The sequence below is a fragment of the Falco biarmicus genome, chromosome 10 (assembly GCF_023638135.1).
Source record: "Falco biarmicus isolate bFalBia1 chromosome 10, bFalBia1.pri, whole genome shotgun sequence".
Lineage (NCBI taxonomy): Eukaryota > Metazoa > Chordata > Aves > Falconiformes > Falconidae > Falco > Falco biarmicus.
Window position 1 is genome coordinate 6,521,450 of NC_079297.1, and position 25,364 is coordinate 6,546,813.

At 37.5% G+C, this 25,364-nt stretch overlaps 2 protein-coding genes across 7 annotated transcripts in view; both read left to right on the top strand.

Annotated features, from left to right (window-relative positions):
• Positions 1-926: 926 nt before the first annotated feature.
• LOC130155736 (translocating chain-associated membrane protein 1-like 1) lies at positions 927-17,604 on the top strand. Of its 3 annotated transcripts, none has more exons than XR_008824209.1 (11): positions 927-1,107; positions 5,675-5,735; positions 8,004-8,122; positions 9,080-9,196; positions 9,280-9,338; positions 10,144-10,228; positions 10,543-10,613; positions 10,698-10,805; positions 12,924-13,077; positions 13,913-14,073; positions 15,483-17,604. XR_008824209.1 is itself a non-coding variant. In XM_056353315.1 (11 exons), exons 1-11 carry the CDS (start codon positions 988-990, stop codon positions 15,554-15,556), a joined length of 1,119 nt encoding a protein of 372 aa, XP_056209290.1. In that variant the 5' UTR covers positions 930-987; the 3' UTR covers positions 15,557-17,604. The 3 variants fall into 3 exon arrangements, 2 of the variants coding, with proteins under 2 accessions (XP_056209291.1, XP_056209290.1); XM_056353315.1 differs by having other exon boundaries at positions 930-1,107; positions 12,924-13,067; XM_056353316.1 differs by lacking the exon at positions 12,924-13,077 and having other exon boundaries at positions 928-1,107.
• A 5,393-nt stretch (positions 17,605-22,997) lies between these two features.
• Positions 22,998-25,364, top strand: part of NCOA3 (nuclear receptor coactivator 3) — an 83,515-nt gene continuing 81,148 nt past the window's right edge. For all 4 annotated transcript variants that reach the window (XM_056353310.1, XM_056353311.1, XM_056353312.1 and 1 more), the window contains exon 1: positions 22,998-23,150. The gene's annotated coding sequence lies outside the window, so the exon portion shown is untranslated. The remainder of the gene's footprint in view (positions 23,151-25,364) is intronic.

Here is a 25,364-nt window from a genome sequence, read left to right on the forward strand (position 1 = left end):
AGCAAAGCTACTGTATGGCTGGATCCTGTTGGGTAACTGGACCCGGGTGGATCCTCCCCTCACTGGACCCAGCTGAGGCCCTGCTCAGCACCGCGGGGCAGACACCCTGTTGCCGCATGGGACCCAATTTTTATTTTTTCTTCCAGTGCTGGTCTCTGGGATGCCATGCCACCCTCTGGCTTTCACCCTTTTCTTCACGAACTGCTGGGTTTTTTTAAAAACTGGTATGGTTCTCCCCCTGAATTCCAGCTAGAAAGCCCAACGTCCACATGTTTAGGACTTCAAAGCACTCTGAATCCCCTTCCTATTTCAATGAGGGGAAAAAAGCAAAAGGTAGTTTCTTAACACCTTTCCCCCCACTTTTGCCTAGCTATACGTGAGGGAAAACGGCTCAGCTCTAAAGGGGGTGATAAGGAGCCGCTTGCCACCACCCAGGAGGGCCACTACCCCGGGACTCCTGAGGAGAGCAGACTAACCAGCATGCCTCGTAGGCTTAACGAGTACACAGCTCCCTGGCCGCCGCTGGAGCTGCGGCAGGCAGAGCCACCACATAGGCCTGCCCGGATCAAAGGCAACCCCGCCACCATGCTTCGCGCAGCGGGAACCCCCTCAGGCCAGCCCGCCCCCGGCACCGGCCGGGCCCCACCCGCTGGGGCCTGCGGCGGTCCCCCGAGCAAGCCCCACCCCTCCCGCACACGTGATTGGCAAGGGGCCATGTCACTCAAATCGGCCTCCGTCTCCCGCCGCAAAAGCTTAAGTGCCGCCGAAACACCGCCGCCTTAGAAACGGCTCTTCCAGACCGTTTAACGATTAGTTGCCAGAGATGCCAATCATAGGCACTCTTGAGTTTGATTGGCCACCATTCTGAAGGAGGTGGGCTCTCGGGGCTGGCGGTGTTTACCGTGCGTGAGGTAACGGCTGTGGAGGGGCTGGGGGCGGTGCCATTCCTCTCGGCGGGGCTGCCTGGGCGTGCGAGCTGTCACCACCATGCGGCTCCGCAGGAAACACAAGAGCCCGCCGGTGCTAAGCCATGAGTTCATCATTCAGAACCATGTGGATGTCGTATCCTGCCTGGTGATGAGCCTTCTGATGGGGGTCGTTTTTGAGGTACTGGGCGGGGCGAGGGGGCCGGTGGCTGCCGAGCCGAGCAGCGCCTGGTCCTGCTGTGGGTCAGTCGCGGCCGCCCTGTCGTTTCCCGCTCCGGAGCTGCCCAGTACGCCCCGCCCGGCCGCTTCAGCCCCGCTGCCAGGCAGCTCTGCCCCACCCTCCCCGCCTGCCTCTCCCCTTCCCTGCAGGGTTATGTCCGTTTCTTCGCTACACTGAGGCCTGACTCCGTGACACCCTGCCCGGCACCCTCCTTTCCGTGCCTCGGCTGTCTTCCGAGTGCAGCAAGTGCCACCGCTCAGTCCTGCCCTAGCTCCCTTACTCCCCAGTGCCGCCTTTACTGAGTTGCCATCGCCAGCTCCTGCTCACCACGCAACCCTTTTCTCATCTTCTGTCACATTGCTGCGCTTTTCTCGCCTGGTTTTCCTTCATCTCCACACACGTTTCATTCCTAGCACCCTCCCATAAGCTCCCTTTTACTCAGGTGCAGTCTCCTGAATGACAAAGCTCCTCAAAGCCCCCTCGCTTAAACCAGTCATTTTATGTCTCTTCCTTGTGTTTATTGACTTTTTTTTTGCCCTCTTGCTCTGTTCCAAGGTCCACGTGGTAAAGCAGTCTGGAAGACTGTTATAAAGAGGGTTTTAGACTGTCTCTGTTGTTTTAAGCATGCTTAACCACATGGTAGTTAAAAACTGCTAGTCACCCTTTTGCACCACGGCTCAGTCTATAGCCATCATCAGCTCAGCTCCCTTGGCGATGGATAATCTGAAGAAAAATGTGGGATTAGACAGTCTCAGCCTAACTTCTGAAATGCTCTTTGCCTTTGTATTTGAAAGTTATTGTAAAGTTTATTTCCATGTGCGAGCTGCTTTTTAGTTTCTGGGGTGATGTATTAGGCACCTCTCTTAGGCATCGTTTTCCTACTTTTGGGGCAAAAGCTGTGTGTGTGTGTGTGTGCTGCTACGTGAATATTTCATATTGGTGTTGAGTATGGGATTAGTCTTGGTAAATAGAGTTTAAACAATTTTTTAAAATTTAATTTAAATAGAGAAACAATTTAAATACTTTACTGAAATATTGTTATTAAAACTTAAATACTTCACTGAAATATTTCAACATTTCCCATCAGTTGGATAAGTTTAAAAATCAGATCATTTTAAATTAAAAATACCATTAAATTCTGAGATCCTTACATGTAGCTATTCTGGCACTTTTTTTTTTAATATGTCTTGAACCACTTCTGAAATCATTAAGGATACTGGACAGAAATAGAGAAGGCGGTTGTGGTGGTCAGATAATTTCCCTCTAAATGGTGGACAAAGGCAGTGTTGAGGTATAGTAAGTTCTGTCATCTATGGAGGAGTACATCACAACAGTTAAAATATGAAATGCAGAACTCAGTTGTGGGATTAAACAAAATAGCTAGGGGCTTGACAACTGAGGTGATAAAGGCTTTAAGAAACAAAGTAAATGTCTGCACCTGGCATAAAGTAAAACCAGTTTGGGATCGTAAATGGAACTTTTTTTCATTGTAGAATTATAGAATGGTTTGGGTTGGAAGGAGCCTTAAAGATTATCTAGTTCCAACCCCCTTACGGTGGGCATGGACACCTTCCACTAGACCAGGTTTCTCAAAGGCCTATCCAACCTGGCCTTGAATACTTCCAGGGATGGGGTATTATGTATCTTTATGTATGGTACTTCTAAAAAGATATTGCTCTTTTTGCTGTTAAAAACAAGTATGTTTTCTGGAGTTTCATCTCTGAATTCCATTTGTCTTAACTCAAGCTTGGTGGTTTTATTTCTGTGATTCTACAGGTATTGGAAGGGACTGTGCAGGTCCCCTGGGGCAAGCATTATTATTTTGATGAAGATGGTTTGTTTTAGAGGAAAAAGAGTGAGTTTAATATTAGTTACACCCAAGGATAGTTAGCAAATTCTCTCATTTCTAGTTAACATAATTCTAAAAGTTCAAATGTCGGCTAGACTTCAGTGTAGTTTGTGATACACTTTTATTGTGCTTGTTTGAATATATATTCTTATATTTATTATAGTTTAATTTAAACAGCTGCATGTCCTTTTTTTGATGCACAAATTACCTTTTGTATTGAGACACCTTTCATTTATTATGCAGAGGCATAGTGGTGCTATGTAACAGGTTAGACCTCTATGTTACACCTCTGCCTCATTCACTGCAGAAAAGCATACTGGAATTACTTGAATGGAATCTATATTTCTGTGGTTCACTGTCTAGGTCTTACACCATCTTTATAATGGTAATGCAGTTTGCTAAACACAAAAAACCTACTCCTGTTTTTCAAGTAAATTTTGGTGACATTTATCATGATTTTATGCTGAATGCTTTGTAAGAGTTACTGAACTTGCCTACACAGCTGTTGTGTATTTTCTTTTGGTCTTGATTTTCTCTTCATAAAAATTGAAATTATTTTTGTGTTTTAAGTTTGAAGCACTGAAGGACAACTTTTTAAATCAGTGCTTTTCATGGCATTTTTTCCTTATGGTGATTTCAGATGCATCTGTCAATGACAAATTTCCAAATCTAGCCCATGGTACCAAAGGTTATACGCTAATAAGCTAAAGAATGTGTAAATGAAACTTTTCAGAGTTGACTACCTGTTGAATGATTTGCTTGGGCTTATGTAGTACTGTAATAAATACAGGGTTTTCTTTTCTACATGGCATTCAATTGCCCATATCCATGAGACCATCCAAGAAACAATAAGTATGTTAAAATTAGAAATTAGTCTTAGAATGTCTTAAGTTCCAATTATAAGAATTTCTTTAAGAGGAATTCTTATACTTAAGGTTGTTTATCCACCTTAATTGTACTTTCCTGTACCTTAACTTTGCTGATTATTATGAGGTCTATAGATGTGTATACAGAGACTGTTGCTGTGGGTCCTGAGTGATGACTTACTGAAAGCAAGTATGTTTGTTTTAGTTAAGTGCTGATGACATCCATACCTATGTAACTATCTATATTTTCCCTGTCTTTCAGGAGCAGTTGGCACTGAATTTTTTGCTCTTAATTCCATGAACATTTTAAGTTGGTATTGATACTGTGGCTGCTTATTCTCCCCATCAAGCACACAAAAGAACTTCAGTAGCTGAGCAGTGCAGCATATTAGGAAATTCATCTGTGTTAAGATTAACAGGGTTTTCTCTTCCCTCTTGTTTTGCTGGGTCAGTTTCAACTTGCATAATTTTCCTGCCCAATTCACTACACCACTACTTTTGATGGTAGTGTGGGACAGAGACAAGAAGCAACTGGCAGTGAAAAGAAAGGCAGGATGGCTCATTTTGGTGGTAGTACTGGTATACAAAAGGTTAAATTGTTCATAGAACTGCAGTGTCTGTCATAGAACTGCAGCATCTGAAAGTCGATTTCGTATGCCAGAAAAATTGGTACTTTCGTTTTCATTAATGAGACTTCCTCTTAAAAGCACTCTTCAGTATTATGACTCCTCCCTGTACTGCTTAATTTCATAGATGTACTCCCAGTGTATTGAAGTGATTTGCTTTCTTCTCCCTTGTTTTACTACAAAGGATCTTCTTTTGCGTTGTTATGTCTCTTGCTTACTTTGTAGCTGGATAAATTAATGCTTGTTTTATATACTCCTGAATATCTATGAAGATAATTTTAAGAGAAAGCATAAAAGAAACATACAAGGATTTATTTTATTTCAGTTTTCAGATTATGCATTTTGTACTTCTCTGATTTATGAACTAGATAACTGGGTGCTTGCAAACATAGTAAATCTATCTGCTATTGACAGTGTAGGATGTAATTCCATCTTGCATTTTTTTGCAGCAAAGGAACCAGGGTTTATTGGTGGGTTTGTTTGGTTTTTTTTTCCCTCCTTCCACTTACATCCCTGTGTTATAGCTTACCCTTCTTTCAGTCGCATCAGCACAACCTTGTTTTTGAAGTTGTGCAAACCAGATAATGAAATCTAAATTAAACTAAGCAAACATATTTACCTCTTATCACTTGGAAGTACGGTCATATAGTAATCCACATTATAAACAGTTCCATTGTTACAGCTATGGGCGAAATATACTGCGGTATGGGAATGGGAAGACATTTTGAAGAGATAGGGATGGCTGAAAGTGTTGGGGGGTGGTTTGTGGTTGTTTGTTTGTTTGTTGGGTTTTTTTTAAACAGAACATCGCTTTTTTAGTATCTTGCAAAGTTAGGCGAAACTTTCCATCTGATTTAATTTAGAGATTCTTTTAACTTTTGAAAGAAATGAAAGCCATTTGCACATCTCAACACTTTAAAATGTTACTTAGTAGAACAGTGAGTAATTTGATCCATAGCTACAAGAAGATATTTCAAGTCCTGACCCTATGCAGCAAATGTTAAAGGATTTGCAACAAGGTGAGCCTCCACATCTGTTGGAGATGAATAACACTTTCAAGACCTCTCGGTTTTAAATCATGTGTGGGAGAACATTTGTTGATGGCATAATCTTCTAGTTTTGGGTGTTTATAGTCTAGCTTGTTTGAAAAACCTGGTACTTTTTCGTTGTTTCCTTTTGAATTTCAGGCCACAACCAAGAATGCCATCATCTTTGTAGCCGTGCAGTACAATGTCACCTATACCATTGGTAAGATTAACTCACATCTTTTTCTTTTCTTCTTCTTGTAATGCAAGAGTTCAACAATTAAAAATTACTCTTTCTTTGTTTTTCTCTCAAGTTTTCAATTCACTCTCATAATATAGTAGAACTCTCATATTTATCTGTCTGTTTTTGGGTTTACTAATACTATATTCACTGAAACATTCTAGTGTTTTCTCTACTGCTGGTGAATAATACTGGGTTATTTTTCCCATAGTTAACACTGCTGTTAACTTGCATCTTAATGTAAAAAGCATGCATTCTTTTCAGTTTTGATGCACTCAACGGGAGTTATCAAGTGACAGAATATTTTGGTAATCTTCTATGTATCTGTTGTTTATTCATGATTTCTTACATCTTCAGTAATGGATTTGTGTTTATATTTTAAAAATATCACATGGTTATTCTCAAGTAACTGATATTGATTCAGTCATGCTTTTAAATAACAAAGAGAGAAGTACCGATTCTTTTTTTCCGCTAAAAAAAGGGGATTTCTTTTTTTTAATCTTTTGTACCTGGTGTACTATATACAAGAGTAGTAAGCAGCTAGTGGAATTTCCTTATTTGATAACTTAATTTTTCTCAATAGTATTGATAACTTTCAATTCTTTCCAGGAATTAATCTGCACAATGTCTTGGAAAAAATAGGTACTGTGGTAGAATTATTCCAGATGGGGAACTAAAGTCCAGAGAAATTAGCACAATCTATGACTTTTGTTCTAATGGTGTCCAAACTGGAGACCTCTGTGCTGCAACCGTTCCAAATAATTTAGCACTCTGAGTGCATTTAATATGTTCAGAATAATGCATTGATTAACTTTGCTTGCAGTAATGAATATTTATAATTTTTTGCAAATGTTTCCTGAGATGTTTGATGTTGAACACTTGAGGTGTACACAGTCTGTGGACTTCTGTTTTATAGGTATTTAAGCAGCATCAAGTAGAAATCTCCTGTAGTAGAGACAAAAGTGAAATCCACGTCAGTTACAAAGATGCCTGTGATGTGACTTCTTCACAGTGTTTGGTGCATGTATGTATGTGTATATATACATACATACAATGGAATGAACAAGGTAGAGCTTCCTTTAGTTTTAATAGGAGGTGTGGATGAGTTGTTCACAACCAATGTTGAGGTCTCTACTCTGGCCCTCTGAATATATTGCTAGTGAAGGTCCATTTTGAAAAACAGTGCTAGGCAACAGGCAGAAATAGCATTTGATATGCAGTTGTTCATCAATTGTATCACAAGCTGCTTTCAAACATAGGAATAGAACATCTGACCCTGAGAGTTATATGGATGTCCTGTGCATTAGGACCTTAATGTACCAATCATGTTACAGGAAGCAGTAATTGCTTCCTTGACACCTTCTAGCCTAGTTTCCTTTAGGAAAAAGAAAGTTGTTAGATGTCTTTATTTCTGCTGTTTTGCATTTGGACAATGCAGTTTGACAAAGGGTAGAATAATGCTAACAAAGATAACAAAATTCCTTGAAGTTTATGAAAAACGGCGCATATATAGATAAGAGACATCAAATTAATGCTCTCTCTTAAGTGAAAGCAGAGGAATATGTTAGACATGATAGCCTGTAAATCAGGGTGGGCACAGCTCTTGATTAGTTGTAGTACAAGTTCTTTCTTTTCCATTGCAGTGTCTCAGATGCATAAAGAAAAATGAGGTTGTAAGAGTGTGAATGTTCCTTTTTTTAAATTTTATTTTGTTTTTGATTTATGGGAATGTACTACTAAGTCTAGGGAAATTGGTACTTAACAATGAGTTGAACTACTAGGGATACTATCCTTACTATGTAGTTTCTTTTTCCCCACATAGTCAGTCATGCTTCTGAAGATGGAATCTCATTTGGTCTCTGCCAAAATGTAGAGGATAGGGTGCTGGTGTGTGGTTTTGTTTGTTGGGTTTTATTTGTTTGCTTGTTGTTGTTGTTTTTGTTTATTGTTTGTTTTCTTTTCTGATGCCCTAGGGGAAAGAAATTACTTGAAACTAGAGCTCAGTATATACTACTCTCAATAGTTTGTTCTGGGCTTATAATTATATAATTGCATTGAAGGAAAAGAAGTTCCAAGTTATCTGATCAGGCATAAAAAGTAATCTTCAAAATGTAAAACTTGTAACTAGTATCCAGTATCAATTTAGCATAACTTCCAAGAGCAACTATCACTGCTGCCCTTTTTCAGTTGCACAGAGTACTTCTTCATAAGAATGTAAAAATACACACTTTTTTTTTTTTTTTTTTTTAGATGACAGCAATGAGCAATTTCATTTTTATGACTATGGTCCAAAAGACATTGCCACGATCTTCTTCTACATGCTCATAGCTATTAATCTGCATGCTGTAATCCAGGAGAACATATTAGATGTAAGTTTATTACTGGAATATAATTTACATTTATAAACATGTTATTTTTAGCCATCAGTTGCTAAGAGTTTTTCTTCAAGTTAAGTGTAAGCTATGGTACGAGGAATGGTTTAGCCTGTAGAAACCCTGTTTATGATCAATCCTTTTGTTCTTTGACAAAAATGCAAATAGACCTTAGTTGAGTGGTGAACCTGGTAGTATTAGGTTAACAGTTAAGACTTGATGATCTTAAAGGTCTTTTTCAACCTAGATTATTTTATTATATTTTTATAGTGATACTTCCTCAATTTATTAGTTGTATAAACCACTGAACCTTTCTTTCAATCAATATAACTTATATTTTTGTGTAAAAACAGACGTTAACTATTCATGACCTACTCAAAATATCTGTGTGTGACATCTGTTGCATTAGATTTGAAACATATATTCAGAAGATGGAAAAAATGAAAATTACTGCAGTGGTGGATTTATGTTTGTCAGCTGACTTTGCCTCAGAGAGGGAGCTCAAACTTCATTGTGTGTTCTTTTACACCAACTGAGCTGCAAAGTCAAATTAATTTGTTAATGCCATTGTGAAAACTATCTGTTACTTGATGGTCTTAGAATGTCTTCACAAATAGGTCATTTGAGCCACAGAAGCTCAAAGGGTTTTTAAGTGTGCGAAGACATTTGAAAAATTTAGCAATATGACTGATTAGAGGTGGGGTGGGGGATTGTCTGAATATATTATCTGAATATTTTCCATGTGAACTTTACCATAGTGAGAAGTCTTGTTGAAGCAAATTGTCTTACAAATTGCTGATCAAAGTCTTAAATGGTGGGAGCAATGTATTTTGGTTGAAGAATGGGAGATGTGAGAAGAAAAAAAAAGAAAAAAAAATTCATGAGTGAACACTACCTCCCAAATACCTTTCTTGTTTTAGATAATACATTTATTGATCTGCTTTTTGTTTCTAGAAAATTAATAGACGTCTGCATTTGTCGAAAACAAAGCACAGCAAATTCAATGAATCAGGACACCTAGCGTTTTTCTCCTTATTTTCATTTATATGGGGATCAAGTATTTTGAATGCAGTAAGTCACTCTATTTGCTGTTTTTATTTTTAACAATACATTTAAAGTATTAAGGTCCTTAAATCAGTGGCCTTTTTCTTTAGGAAGAATTCGCGATGGACCTAACCTCACTCTGGACAGAGTATCCCCATTGTCGTATGCTGTAAGTCTTCTATTTTCAATTGGAAAAAATCTGATACGGCTAATCACTGCATGTTTAACCACCCCATACTTTAGGAGACCACTAATAAGGGAGTGACATTCATACCTTATAAGAATGAGAATTAGATGAAAATACTTTCTTCGGTCTGAAAACTGCCAACTGTTTTATTCAAAGGTAATTTTAGATGAATTGAACATCTTTCCAAGAGATCTGAGAGATACTTGTATGTGTTCTTAACTTTCTTTCACTTAACCATGGTAGCTGAGTTACAGTAAAAGTATTTGCAAGATGGGATATAAAATAGGACTGCTGAATTCTTTTGTACTAAAGAAATGTGTTTCTTGGAGACTGAATTTTCAAATTAGAGGGGATTTATAGCTTGAGTATTTTTTTCCCCCTAAATTAAGATGACCTATAAAATTGTGATATTTGTCTGGGCGCACCCTGTCCCCATTTCTCTCCAGAGAGTGTGCTAGAGGGTAGGGGGGATAATACATGTTTTTTAGGAAGGGAGTTCTGCTGCTCACAGAATAAATTGTTTCTGTGTGTTAGGTTATTTGGTGTTTTTTCTTTCCTACTGTCCCAAAAGGTGATTCAGACTTGCTATCAAGAAGATTATGGATGCTAATTAAAAAAACTGTCACCACAGGGTTGTTTTGTATTTGCGGCATGTGTGATTTAGGAATCATAAACTATAATGAGTCAGAATGAATTTACTTAAGATAATAAAATAAAATCTTGTATCTCATCTTGAAAGCTTGAAAACTTATCATCCCGTGTTTTCTTAACCTGAATTATTGTGTAGTTTTCAGGTAAAGTTCTTCTATATTTGCCAGATAGCCTATTGGCTTCATGCACTGCCAGAGCTATACTTTCAAAAGATCCAAAAGGTATGGAGACAAGCTGTTAGTACTGTTAATTGAATATCTATTCTTTCAAATTATTCAGATCAGTATTTTCCTTTATATTAACTATATCAATAGATACTTATTCATATTTATATGTCCAGTTATTTATATATTTTTAATTTCTTGCATTTCCTATCTGATGTAGTCTAGGTGGGCTGTAGTTTTTGATTCAGATAGTCTTTCCAGAAATTTATACGGTAGTGTGAAAAATAATCAAACCTAATGAATGATCTGATTTTTCTTTGGAAAATATAGTTAAACTATAACAGCATTTATTATACTTTCTCTAATTTTAGGAAGATATTCCAAGGCAGCTATGTTATATTTGCCTTTACATTATTCATATCTCTGGTGCCTATATATTAAAGTAAGTATTTGCATATCCATTTTGAATAGATAGATCTGTTGTCTTCATAATTTCATTAAATTTTTTAACTTTTCTGTTTTATAGTTTTCAGCGTTTGGGGCTAATTCTGATGGTACCTCACTATTTAGTGGAATTCATTTTTCATGCCTCTACATGTCTTTTCTACTTCAGTGATGAAAACAAGCAAAAAGGGTAAATCTTATATGTATATATTAAAATTCAGAACTTTGCTTACTAATTTCTAATAAGTGGATTTGCATGTATGTAAAAGTACTTAGATAGCAAACATCACTTGTTCAATGTCCACTATTACCTGCTTCGAATTCACAAGTAATTGTCATTACACAAAGTCAAGGAAGCAAATACACCATTTCACTGTCATGATCATAAGGTTTTGCTGAAGCTTTTGCTAAAGTCGCATCTCAGATACCTTTGTAGTGCTTCTGATTCTGTAAGTTCCCTATTTGCTTAAATGCTCATAAATGTTTGTATGTAGGGACACTTGTTTTTAAACACAGTTAATCTAAGAAGTAATAAAAGCAGCATTCCCTGTAATGCAGGTCTCCCCCCTTTTGGTAAGGTGAGAAAGTGAAGTAACTGTACAACAGAGAAGGTGATGTCTCAAAAGGTGTAGCTGATTATGCAATTATGCATCTCCTGAGTAAGATTCTCAACCATTCTGAGATTTAATGGGTATAAAAGTAATGCATTTGAGAATGGGAAGAGATGAGGAACTGAGATATTTAACTGAGGCGTGCTAGGAAGGATTGGATATGTTTCACCACTTGAATGTGAAGACTTCTGGAGGTTCCAGTTTGAATAAAGCAGCCTTGTCCCATTTATGTGGCTTTGTCTCATATTATTTCTTCCTTTTCTGAGTGACTGCTCAGCTGGAAGAGATTATCATGAATGCCTTGCTTTCTTTCATGCAATCCCTTATATATAGGCAGCTTCCCTTGAGGCAACATAATGCTGCTGCTCTTTCTGGTCTTTTCACAAGATTCATTTGTGTTGCTCCTTAAAGCTAACATTTTAAATAGGTATGCTGTATGTTCTTTGCAAAAAATCAATGTTTACTGATGCAAATCTGGAAAGTGGGAGAAAGTTAGCTTATCTTTCACTTGTATGTCGTATTTAATTGTGAGATTTTGGAGCTACGAGTTTATCTGCTTTTCATTATACGCCATCCAAAAGCATGAAGGCTAAATATACTGATTAGGAGAACATATTTTTCCTGTCTTATGAAGGCTCTAATGGTCAGATAAGCAACTATGTCTGTCTTCAGCTGGAAATCAGTTATCCCATGTGCAATATTACCACAGTTTAAATAACTCAAAATGGAAATTGGTTTTCATAGCTGATGAATTGCAGAAGTATTTGGGGCATTTTATTTCTATTACAACATGTAGAACCTATAATGTAAACAGTAGAAGCAGTACAATGTCAAATACTAGGTGTTTTTCCTAGCTCTGAATTTATTGTTTCTTCTTACGGTTCCAGACATTGTAGCTTTTCTTAAAATCTAGTTTTGGAGGAGGGTGTGAAGGGAGCTGCTTTTTAAGCAGTTTTGCTTATACTATGAGAGATGCAAAGAACTTTTTCTTTAAGTTTGATATCAGTTGAACAAGCTGATTTTATTTTTTTTAATGGAAATCTTGAAAAGATACTTTTTTATTCACACTGGTAGTGTCTCTCTTAATCCATTCATCAGTCACATGATAAATCTTTTTCCTATAGAAATCTTTATGTAATGCCAGTAATGATACCAATTTTCTAAATTCATTATTGTCAGCTTAATAAAACTGTTCTTCAGGGTTTTTTCCATATCATATAACAAAAACTTCTAGATGTTGAAAATCTGCAGGATGGCACATTTCTCTGTTAGCTATAAAGTGAAATAATTGTCATTTTTTACTTATTAGCTATCTGATTACCTTCTCTTCTTGTCCTAAAAATGTCTGGCTGTTATAAATTACATATATTGTCCTGATCTTCCAACTGTTTAATAACTTTAGCATCAGCTTTCTGGCTTTATAGCATCACCATTATTTATAAGTGGCTTACAGCATGAATGCCTACTTGAGATGCAACTTTTACTTAATTGTGCTTTCTAGTCAAAAGATTGTGTAATGAGGCAGGACTGAATGTTTGCAGATGACCAAGTTTTTCTGTAATTATTGGTCCCCTCCATGGATATTTCCCTATCATTGCTGAGAGAATTTTAATGAAAAATTCTCTGTATGTTTGACTTCATTGAAAAGAAAGGGAGTAAAAGCAGAAAGCACATTAATTTCATTATTTTGTTTTCAGATTTACCATTTGGGCTTTGCTTTTCGTGGTGGTGCGTCTTTTGACCCTGACTTTATCTGTCCTCACATTTGGATTTGGTTTGGCAAGAGCAGAGAATTCAGATTTTTCCATAGCAGGCGGAAACTTCAATGTACTCCCTGTGAGGTATAAGAAGGCTAGTAGACATTCATGCTTGTATAATGTGGCATTTCAAAAGAACTTTAATAAAATAATCCAGGGGAATAATGTGTTTTGAAGAATTTTCCTGGGTGATGTTTTCCTCTTGAGTATTTAAGGGAGGGGAAGTTTTGTTCTCTTTTCTGTCTTCTTTTCACAAAGTAAAACCAGTATGTATGGAAAATAGGAAGAAAAAAAAAAAGAAAGAAAAAAGAAACTTATTTTAACTAATGTTTGATAATTATCCAAAATGCCTAGGATAATAATCTCTAATTCCACTCCCCCTCCATGTCTATACTGGGCATAGTATCATTAGGTGATATTAAGACCCCTAAGTTTTTAATTAATTATTTGTTTGGCGCCTTTCTGTAGCATTTTTGTCTATCTTTTATTCTTGCTTGTTAATTTTAAATTTTATTTCTTTTTCAGCATAAGCTTATCACTGTAACATTCATCCTTATAACTTAATGCCTGTAATCAAGTGTGTGGGAGGGATTTTTGAGTCTATGTGATTTCTCATTCATAGATTGCTTGGCAGAAAGGGCTTCAATGATACAATTTCCTATCAGCCATTGAAAGCTATGGTCATAACTGCTTGATAAATCTGATTGCTTCTAGCAATAGACTTTACATATGATTTCCACTGACTTCTTGTGTGACACAGCTTGTCTTGTGTAAAGTTTTCTGATACATCTGGTTTCCTATCGTATGAAGACTTTAATTGTTTCAATAGTAGATGTTTGGAGAAAAAATAAAATAGGTACAGATTTTCAGTCTATTAATGGTTAACTGAAACTTTTATCTAATGTCTCCAAAATCTCAAATCTTGTTAGGATTGGCTGCCTGGCTACTGTTTGTCTAACACAGGCCTGGATGATGTGGAAATTTATAAATTTTCAGCTGAAGAAATATAGAGAGCATGTTAATAACCAGATTCCAAAGAAAAAGATAACTAACACAAAAAAGAAACGAACAAACCAGGAACCAAACAGAGGTCAGTGGCATAGTATTGTTTCTAGTATGTTTCTAGGCCAAATGTTTTTATACCAAATATATCATCTTATATCTTTTCTTTCTGTAAAAGAGCAAAATTATTTGTCTTTTGACATGCAGAGAATATTGATAATATAGCTTCTTCAAACACTGGGGCATGTTCTTTAATTCCATATTGCTAACAAGACAGCACAGAGAGTGCTAACTGTATTAATACCTGGGTAATCTTCAGGGTTATTCACTGAACTCTGTGTTAATCTAAACACAAGGAATATTTCATGAAACTGGACTTAATGATTCCAGGGTTTTCTTTCCATTTTAGATCAGTTGTTTACAATGCTGCTAATATATATATATATATTTAATATCAGAAAAGAAGTATCATCTGAAATCCCTACTGTATTTCATAAATTCTGCTTCTGTTATGTTTCAGACCATTAAAGTTTCATTTGTTGTTCTATATAAAGACACATTCATGTAAAGAATGTCATACCCACTGAAAAAGAACTTGAAAGGAATGTAGTAGCTGGCAAAGGACAACTAATGAAGAAAGGCTTTTTAATTAAATGATGTTGAAATTCCGATGTTATATCAATTACATTAGTTAAATGAGAGTTATGAAGATTTGGTAGAGTGAAATTTCATATTCTTTTTAGCATATATGTAAAATATGGGATAAAGTTGTATGGAAGACTGGGAATCACTTCTGAGATTTGGGTAGAGCTTTGAAAAATGCAGTTTCTTGGGAATTTGACTACAGGCTGTCTGTCTTTCTGAAGTTGATCTTTATGTATTAGTTTTTACTAAGAATTGTTGAAGCTTTTTGCATTCAGAGGTTACTAGCTGAGTCAGCATTAGCTGAAACCAGTCAGAAGATTCTAGACCATAATGGTGCTCATAACCTTGTCTTTCTTTATCATTCCAGAGCAGCTTTTCTGCTGTGAGTGTGGCTGCAGATGCTTTTCTTTGGTTCCTCTTTCTCCAGTCTTTCAGATCCTTCTCTCCTTTCTAGATGAATGACTTTATTGCTTTTCTGTGTTGTTTTATGAAATTAGTGCAATTGTTAAGTTCCCAAGATGATTGTGGTTTGGAATAGCAGAAGTGATACTAGTTTGACTTCATGTTTGCTTCAGTTGAGCAAAACAAAGAATAGCACAGGCTTTGTAGCTCTGACTGCATATGTGGAAAGGTGTTGTACATTGTTTTATTTCTACTTGCAAAAGTATTCACGCTTGTAGAAGTATTCTGAAGGAGAGTGTGGGTTCTGCTGAAGCCATTTTATTTGCAGGCATTAGCTGTGATTTCTTTAGTCTACTTAGGATAACTTTTTAAATTTTCCTGGACTAGTTTCTGTATCTTTTCATGTAAAGCAAAATTGTGTGTTTACTGTAATGTAACTTAAAATTACAGAGAACTGTGTCAATGGAGCAGCAAAAGTAGAAGGTGAAGCATCGCCAAGAATAAGAAAATCAAAACCAGTATGAGAATACAAGGTAGTATCAGAAGACAACATTTGACAGAAGACTGACTTAAAAAACTGACGCTGCAGAACTATTATTTGGATGTCTTATTATTTCAACGGACGTTACCAGGTTCTATTTTTAAAATATATTTTTTAATAACCCTACATCTATGACAAGATCATCTTTGATGCACCTGAACACAATAGTCATCTCCAAATTTCACTTTGCTTTAACAATAGAAACAGATTAATCCGTTTGAACTTCTGGTTCTGTGATCAGAAGTTAATACATTTCCATAACGTTTGCATTATGGAAGGCTGTCGAAATCTAAGTTGTCTATTCATTTGCTTTTACAGAATTAAAAATTCTGTACCAAAAAGATCTTACCACGTCTGTCTGTCTCCCCTGCCTCTTCCCTCCCCAAGAATTTTTCTTTATTCATCTTACATGGAGTAAGAGGTATATTTAAAGTAGCCTGGTAAAAAAAGCAAAAATTTTCTATACTTGCTTTCTCTTTAAAAATTACAGATTTAGAGCAAGGGCAAATTCTGACAGGACATCACCAATCTTCTTTCAGTATAAAAGTGAGACTAGTGTTCAGTAAAGGTGGAACTTGCGTGCCTTGGGAAAAATGCTAGACTGTGCCTGTTGGATTTTGCAGTGGATTGTACTGTCTCGTATGGGGCAAGGGGAAGAAAAGTAGCCAATTAACGTGTAGTATTTTCTTAGCCCTTTTGAAATAAAAGACAAGGCTTCCAAATATTTCTAAAAAGCCAGTATTTCATGCTTGCAGTCATGTGCCAGATTTTTTTTCAACCACATTTTACTTTAATTTATTACTGACATGTCTTACACTTCTGAGTCTATGCAGAAGGTATTTAAGGAAGGTGCTCAAACAACATTGCAGTGAATGTTTCACGAAGCGTAACCTTTTTTCTTTCTTAGCCTGTAGATAGTAATTCATTTTAGTCTGACTCAAGGGTTTTATGTCTATGAAGGTATTAATTTGCTCCTTATGTGAACATTTTATATGTATATAATTTTAATATTAAAATGATTATATTATGAAAAGATTAATGGTATTTTTGTAACTAATCCTTATAGATCTGAGGCTAGTATCTCAATGTTGGACAAGTTTCATAAACTCACGTTCTTATTTCCCATAACTTTCCCTTTGTGCAAATAGACTGTAGGAATATTACATTAATTCACGTAAGCCTATAAATTTATACTGGAAATGTTTACCATGGAACTAGAATACATTTACATTTGCTAATATTTTTGATAAACTTGTATAGTAATGAATTCCTTGTTTGATAGAAGTACCATCTTTTGAGCAGTTTGGGAGAGATTTGCTTAGCCTTCAAGTATTTCTGAGCATGCTGCTCATAAGACAATGTTTTCTTTGATGCGTACTGCAACTGCAAGCTTACAGGCCCTGTAGATTTCAGTGTGTGCACACCTAAGTCACCAGGCTTTCAAAAGGAAATCCAGACAGTGGTTTACATGCCAGTATCCAATTCTAGGCACTTGAATAAACTGATTACGCTCTTAAATATTCTTATTGCATGATACTCGTGATGGCCATTTCAAAGAAGCTTGATCATTTTTCTTTAAAGATAGTGTATTTTACTTGAATTATTATTTTAGAAATACAAATACAAGGCAAGTATAACTGCTATTATATTCCATGTAGACATATATTTTATGTAAGAACTTCCTCTTTACAACATGATGAATTTTTTTTAGTTGAAAATTGCTGTCTGTATATTAAATATTTGGATACTTAAAGTACCACCAAAAGCATTACATGAACTCTAGGCTTGTTATTATGAAGATGTTTCAGAAAGCTTTGCAACAAAAACTCTGGTTTAATTTATTTAAAATGCTGTTCTTTCAAATTCTACAGTGTAATTACAGGTGTAATTTACAGAAAGCTGTAAAGAGAGTTCCACGGAATTTACAAATAAAGCAAATGGGCAGGTTGGTGTAACAACTAGTTTGTTAACAAAAAAGCAAGTGTGTAGGCTGTTAGAAGTTAATCGAATTAAAGCAGTGTTTCTTAATGACTTTTGTTCGTTTTTCATTGGCTTGCTATTAGCAAGTCTGTGAAAGCTGAAATGCAAAGTGGTTGTTAAATCAGATGATGATGGAGATTTGGTTTTCTTTAAATATAATTTTTTGTTTCTGGCTGTGTGCGAATGAGGAGTCAGAAAAGTAGACTCAGGTGAAAATAAGGAATTCACAGGAGTACTTGCTTAGATGTATTTCAAGCAACCTCTTCCTTTTCTAAATTTACAAGACTAAGATAATTCTGATCTTATCTCTGCAATTACTTTTTAAAATCCTTTTACACTTTTAAAATTTGTTACTTTGTTCCATGAATAGAAAAAAGTGCCACATTCGGGAGTTGTTACATGTGTTAAGCACAATATTTTATAGGTTAAGTAGAAGACATAGGTCATCAACCACGGATTCTCAAGTGCTTGACAATTTATTTTGAATTTCAGCTTTTAGAAACATTGCCAGAAATGTCTAATGTCTTTGAAATCGCTTTTCTTTAACCAAATACTTAAACCAATTACAAAACGCTCATGTCATAGCAAGATCTGAGGTCAATCCAGGCATCTTGTTATGACATCAATAAAACAAAATGCACAGTAGAATTTTCATACAGAAGTGCTTAGCCAAATGAGACCTAATTAAAGCCAAATCTAAGCCAAACATAATGACAGTACTGCGAAGTCATGTTTATGCCACAGAGGATCTTAAAAAAATCTTTAGAAACACAGGTCCTAAGTGCCATGAAACAGACAAGTCAGAAAGCCAACACTTGAGGTCTAGGATAAAGACTGCATATTAGGGTTGTGTTGTGACATTTGTTGTGTGGATTTTTTATTGTTGCTTGGTTTTTTGTTTGTTTGTTGTTTTGCTATTTAAATATGGCTTCATCAGTTTTTTTGAGAAGCTGACTGTATTTTTAACTTTTTTCAATATTCTGAATGTCACACAGAGTAACTATCAAATTTGACATCGATTTCTTTCTGTTTCAATAATGTAGCCTTTGCTGAAGCTGCATAAAATGTCAGCACAGATATTGAAGCATGTTCCCTAGTGATGTAATATTGTCATAAATGATCCTGTTAAGCTCTCTTTGTATTTAAGATTTTAATTTATATAAATCGTAAGACTTTCAGAGCAACTGTATGTTGTATCTTGTCACAATCAAATTGTAAACTTAATTCATGTCAAAGGTCCTTTGCAAGTAGTCATGTGCACATCAAAACATAAAATATTACTGTGCATCTGCTTTGTTGGGAAACCAAAATTATATCCTCTTGTTTTTAACCTTCCTTTCCTCCTAGTGAGTATATAAGAGTTGTTTTATCTCCTGAATATCCTTTTAAAGATAAAAGGAAGGGCATATTTTAGGCAGTGCAGAAAAGCTTATGTTACAAATCTGTATCTCTGTTTTTGAACTGTGTAATAGGAATTATCACTGTCCTGGTTTTAAAAGCAGAGTAACAAGAAATCTTCTTTAGCTGGTACTTCTTACTGAGGCTTTGAGTTGGCCACATGAAGTGGAATAGAGTGGAGATTGTATGGTGGTGGCCAGCAATGCAGACAGTAGCCTTGCTCTTGGCTGCTCCTGTTCAAGTCCACTAAAAACTGAAATCATTCAGAGTAGGTTCTAAAATAGCAGGATGTTTTCTGGTAACTGTAGTTTTAAGCAAATTCTGAAAAATGCTAGAACTTCTAAAAGCTCGGCTTTGTTGAATGCTATGTAACACTGTAAATAATTATTTTCATTTTGAATTGGATGGAGGAGGCAATGTTTCATCTATATTTGTTTCTTATTGTTAGAATAGGCTGCTGTATCTACTTAAATTGAAAGCATGTATGTATTGCCTTCTTAAACTATCTGAATCTTGACTTTACCACAAAAAAATTCTAGTAGTTAAATGGTAAAACATCACCGACACTAAACTATGAAACTTAAATGCTTAACTTTAAGCTTTAGTAGCTGGAACTGAGCTTAAGAGTTTACTGGCCATGACCAAGAGAGAAATGTTTACAAACTAATATTGTTGTAGCATTTATTTGTTACAATTATCCTTAAAAGTCTTATATAAGGTTACTCTTTCAGTGAAACCAGCAAAGTACTCCAAATTACAGTGAATAATGTGTGACTGACTGATTGCAACAAATACACTGTTTTTAATTCTCCTTAAGATGCATTTTCTTTTCAGTTAATCGACTTGCCTGTCCTTTTTCTGGTTAAACAATTAGTGTTTAAATGCGTTGTTTTTAAAAAATGCATTATGAATATAATTTAATGGTTGTGTAAGCTAAAATTATGGTTTAGTGAAAGGTTGCTGAAAATATACATTTTGCTGAAACACTAGTTCATTTCACATGTTCTGTTTTATATGAGGATTTGTTTATTTGTTTAATCAATAATCCATAGCACAAGAGCCATATTTTTGGTGTATGTAAGGTTCTGCTCATTCATTTGATAAGATATTGATGTAGAAAACCTTTTCCATTTTAAAAAAATAATTGTTCTGTCATTATATGTTTCTGATGCATCTGATTTTACTCCAGAATTTTGTTTAATTTCCTTTGTTACCATTAAAGAATCAGTTTTATTATTACGCTAAACCAGTTACTCTATAGTTTGGTCAATTAAGCAGATTAGCCAGACAAACTGGATTGCTAGTCTGGGAAGAAGTTATGTATGTACTTTGGATTTACTTAAAAAAACCCAACCACAAATCAAAATATACTCAAGTTCTTCAACAGTGTTGGTTTTCTTTGCTGCTTATTCAATGTCAGAATAACTTTTCTCTTTAGTCCCTGTGATGTCTAGATGGTATTTTCAGGGTCTTTTGTACACCAGATATTCTCTTCAAGCCCGCTCAAACAGTCTGCAATCAATCTGCTGCAAACTATTAGTTAGTGTACATAAAAAATATCACAATAATAATACAGAAGTTAAAGGAAGTTAAAATTTTGCAGTCATCAAAAAGAGCCAGTTTAGGCCAAGAAAACCTGGTGGTAATGTGACAAACCTTAGTTCTGCTTAACCTAGTTAGATAGGGAACCCAAGAATAAAGTTTCTTTATGAATGTAAAAAAAAATCCAATACCAAAGATTTTTTGCAACGACTTTAGGTTTGGGGGAGCAGAGAGGGTTGTTCTCTCATGTTATTTGTTTCTAATTTGGGAAAGGAAAAAGAGATGGAAAGCTATGTTTGTTCTGGAGTGTTACTGGAAAATGTCATAGCCTGGAAATGTGGTTTGATTTTTTTTTTTTTTTTTTTTTTTTTAATGGGGATGTTGTTACTATATCCATGCAAAACATTAAAAAAAAAAAAGGAAAAAAAATCCTAGCAATAGATGGAATGGGAAGAAATCTAAGCTTATGTCAAACTTCTTATAAGGAGTGCTTGACAATCATGGTAGGTTTTTTCTGTGTCTGAGCAGACAGCAATTAAATAGGCTGAAGAAAGAGGATGCTTCTCTTGCATTAATTGTCCAAACAGAAATTGATCTCTGAAAATTCAAGAGACAAATCAGTTACGTAGAGAGATGCCCATGTGGAATAGAAAACCTATTTTGGAGAAGACTAATAGGTGATGGAAAATGATTACTGACGGGTTATTGTCACAATAAAAATGAACTGGTAGTGTCCAAAAAGCAAGGTATGGGTCATGTTTCCCTACGCCTGTGTTTCTATTGGCCTTTTTTGACTGAGAAAATGTTGGCATGAGATTGGATTTAATTGGTATATTACACAAATTGAGCTTAAAGGCAAATATGTCTCTTGTGTATATCTCTGGCCAAATTTATAATACATTTAGGTTTCTAAAGACCGCTTTAAAAAGAATATGCACCAGCAGGTGGAGCAAATAGATAAAAAAGTTAAATGTTAGAGTTCTACAGCTATATTTATGATCAGCTTTTAAGAAAAGTATAAAAAAATTAGGGAGGTCTTACGCATTTTTGTAGAGTGTCACATCTCAATGAAAAATGAAAGCACTTTTTATCACTGTATTCTTCATTATATAGAGTCAGACCTACCTCATCCACTCATAGTGGAAGAAGAGAACAACCTGCAGAAGCAGATAACCTGGAATGGGGGAAGTGGAATCATGGAAGAGCAGATCTCACATTTTCAGGAAATGCAACAGGACATCATCCCTTTTAAGGTACTCCAACAACACAAACTTTTTTCTGTTACGATAACATGATAGGGGATCTGTCCTTACCAGTTGGTTAAATTTGAGTTCTAAGTACAGACATTTATAATTGGTAGGTTCTCGTGTAGTATGCCTGCAAGGTAAGACCTAAGGTGGAGCTTGTTTTTCCAGAAATTGACATATTTGCATTTCTTTTATCTCGGGATTTTTTTTGTTTGTAATGCTTATTTCAGAGGTAGCTGGAGGCTCATGTTTTACCAGTAACTTGCTCATGGGCGCCTAACATAAGTTTAATAGATTTTTTTAATTTTATTTGGAATTTACTGGAAGGTGTACTTAATGGCTTTACTTGTCTGTCCATCTTGAATATTAATTGTGGCTATGGTCTTTAATGAGCTCCATATGAATAGCTTGGCAGGACTTAAGTCTGTGCTTTTTCATTATTTCACACTTTATAAGCTTTCAAAATAAAAAGAGCATTTTTGTATGGCTGCTTTATGAGTACCTAAACTGAGGTATACTGTTCTCCACAAACCCTATTTTAGTCTGCAAAGTTTTAAATACTCGTTTAAAAAAGTTTATGAAGATAATATTTACGCAAGCGAACCGTGGCGTAGGAAGGCTGTGTAAGTTCCCAGCCCTTCGTATCCTTGCCTTGCTTTTTTCCAACAGCAAGTGACCTGCTGAGTTAGTTTGAAAACCATCTTTGACACATACCCGAAGTAGGGAGTAACTGAAGCTGTTTGCACGTCATTAAACGTTCACTTCAACAGACTGCGTTTTCCTTTATGGATACGGGGGAAAAACGGTAGTTGGTGTAGCAACGCTCCGCAGGCGTTCCTGAGCTGCGCCTTTCCCCGCGGCGCTGTGTGCAGGGCAGGCACCCCGGCGTCCTTCAACCCGCCGTGCACACAACCCGCTCCGTTACAAGCACCGTACTGCTGCGACCCCGTGGCCCCCGCCCGGCGGCAGCGCTGATACCGGGCACGGCCATTGCCCACCTCGCGTTTCACCGGCGGGGCTGTATGGCAGGCGGGGGGCACGCATGCCTGCGGTGCCTGGCGCTGGAGCTTCCCCCGGGACCTGCGGGGGACCGGCGGGACCGGGCCGCGGCGCGGGAAGCGGACGGGGCCCCGCCCCGCAGGGGCCGCTGGGAGCGGTGGCGGAGCAAGCGGCCGCGGCCGGGCGGGAACTGCAAGTGCCGTGATGCCCCGCGCGGGGCGGGAGCGGGTCCCGTGAGCGCCCGCGCGGGGCCGTACTACAGGTCCCACCGTGCCTCGCGCCGCCCGGTGGCTCCTCTCGGGGAGGCTGGTTCCTATTTAAATCTAGGCAGCGAGGAAAATGGCGGCGAGAGGTTGAGTGTGGGGGAGACAGGGAGAAGGAGACGTAGCCGAGCCTTGGCTCCTTTCCCAGGTGAGTGGGGTTTGGAGGGAGGGAGCAGCGAGTGGAGGGAGGAGAGTTCGCGCTCGTGTTCCCCAGCTTCTGGCGCTGGGGTGGGACTGGGATGGGTGAGGGAGGGCTGCCCCTCGCCGGGAACGGGAGCAGCCTGGGGCTGGCCCTGAGGGGCGGCTCTCTCCTCTCCCGCTCGCCCCCCTCCCCAATATGGATGTGCCTCCCTGAGGGGAGGCGGGCGGGGAGCGCGGGCGGGTTGTGTGTGAGGAGCAATCCCAGGGCTGGGGATGAGGGGATTCCCGGGGCAGCGCGTAAACGCCGTTACCTCTTTCTAACCATTGTAACTTTAGCGCTGAGTGTAGTTAGACGGGGGAGTGTAGTTATTCCTGAGCGGGCGGTGGGCGCCTGGCGTGGAGCTAAGGCTGCCCGTACGCGGGGCGGCGCGGATCTGAGCGGGGCGAGTTCGGGTGGAGGTTCCTCATGGAGCGGCGGGACCGGGGGTCGCTGTGGATTTGCCTTTAGAACCGCCTGAGCCTCAGGCTCCTCAGCCGCGCCGAGGCTGCGCGGGGTGAAATACCTGGGCTGGAATGGCCCCATCTGCCGTTCGGCCGGGTTTATCTGATACTGAGGCGGTTCCAGAGACCTTCATATCTGCATTCTCCTGCTGATCATCCTGTAGCCTCGGTAAGTTTCAGAGGTGACTTCTCTTGTCTCCGGTAACAAGCGATGAGAAATACTGCAAATAAAAGCTTAATTTCCATGCCTTTTACCCATTTTTGCCTCACAGCTGCAATGAAACTGTGCCGTTTGGGGATGGAGACGAGAAATAATTATTTTCTCCTGAGGTCACTAGGAGAGTACCATTGTAGGTGTTACTGGTTCTGGGGTATAAATGGGGTGAATATGGGTGGGGATTTTGTCTGAGGTTGACATAATTCCCAGAGTCCTCTTTGTTTGGTGCTAAAGTTGGTTGGTTGTGGTTTCTGCTCCTACTCTTAAGCACAGTCAGGTTTCCTTTCAAAAAAGGAGCTTCCCACTTTGTCAGCTCATCCAGTGAGCACAGTTTTAAATCAGTCTCTTCTAATCAGGTAGTACCTCCTTGCTCTTTAACCTATTAAGAAAAAAAAAATCTGATTCTGCCTTTAATTCGTTTATCTGAAAGTTGACAGAAAATATTATGTTGGATTCTATCTGGACTAACAAGAAAAAACTGAAGCAGGTCTGGAAGTGTGAGAGACAGTATTGTCTAGCTACGTGGTGTCTATAATACAGTTAAAATGGACACAAAATAAGCTTAAAATTCTGTCATCACTATTTAAAAAAATAAATATTTTCTCATGTAATATTTTGGACTTATAATGAGCTGCTACACATGAGACAAAGATGTGTATGTGCTAAATATATATACGAGATAGCTTCATAATTACAAATAGTGTCGGAGTGAAAGCCCCAGCACAAGAGCTTGGGTTTAGAGGAAACAGACAAAATTGCGGGTTGTGGTTTTGGGCTTTTTTGGTGTTTTTTGTGTGTGTGTGGTGTTTGTTTGTTTGAACTAGACTGCATGATAACGTACAGTAATTGTATATACTCTTAGCAGTTGTTGTAATGGGCTGTTTAACTGACTGTTGTTCAGAATTTCACTCAACTCTGTTAGTACTACTATTTTTTAATTTTTTTATTTTTTAATTAGTACCAGTGGATTTGCTGCTGTGATATGAAGATAGAGGTTGGGAAATAGAGGAAGTGATAGCAGACAGAATAAACCCAGTGTTCAGGCTCGCTTTAAGTACCGTTCCTGATGACAGTGTGCTGTTTCCAGTCAGCTTTTATTTAGCATATGAGTTGTGTGGGGTTTGGGTTTGGTGTTTTGTGTGTTGTTTTTTTGGGTTTTTTTTTTAATTCTTCATTTGAAACCCCTATTCACCTGGGCTTTGAATTTATTAACTTGGAAGTTTGCATTGTCTGCTTATCAATTCTTTGCATAGTATCACTGAGACTAATGTATAGTTGAGACAAAATTCAGAATAGGAAGGAGAAGGAAATCTATTTTACAATAGAACATTATCTTTTGATCATGGGCTTTTTTTCATTAATAATAGAGAAGAAATCACAGTCAAAACCTTCAAGATTAATTTCTATGTTACAGTTGCCTAGAAAAGGGTGTCTTCTTTTTTTTTTCTTTTTTAAAGAACCCTGAGAATGAAGTGGTGTCTAGGTTATGTTTGTCTGCAAAAT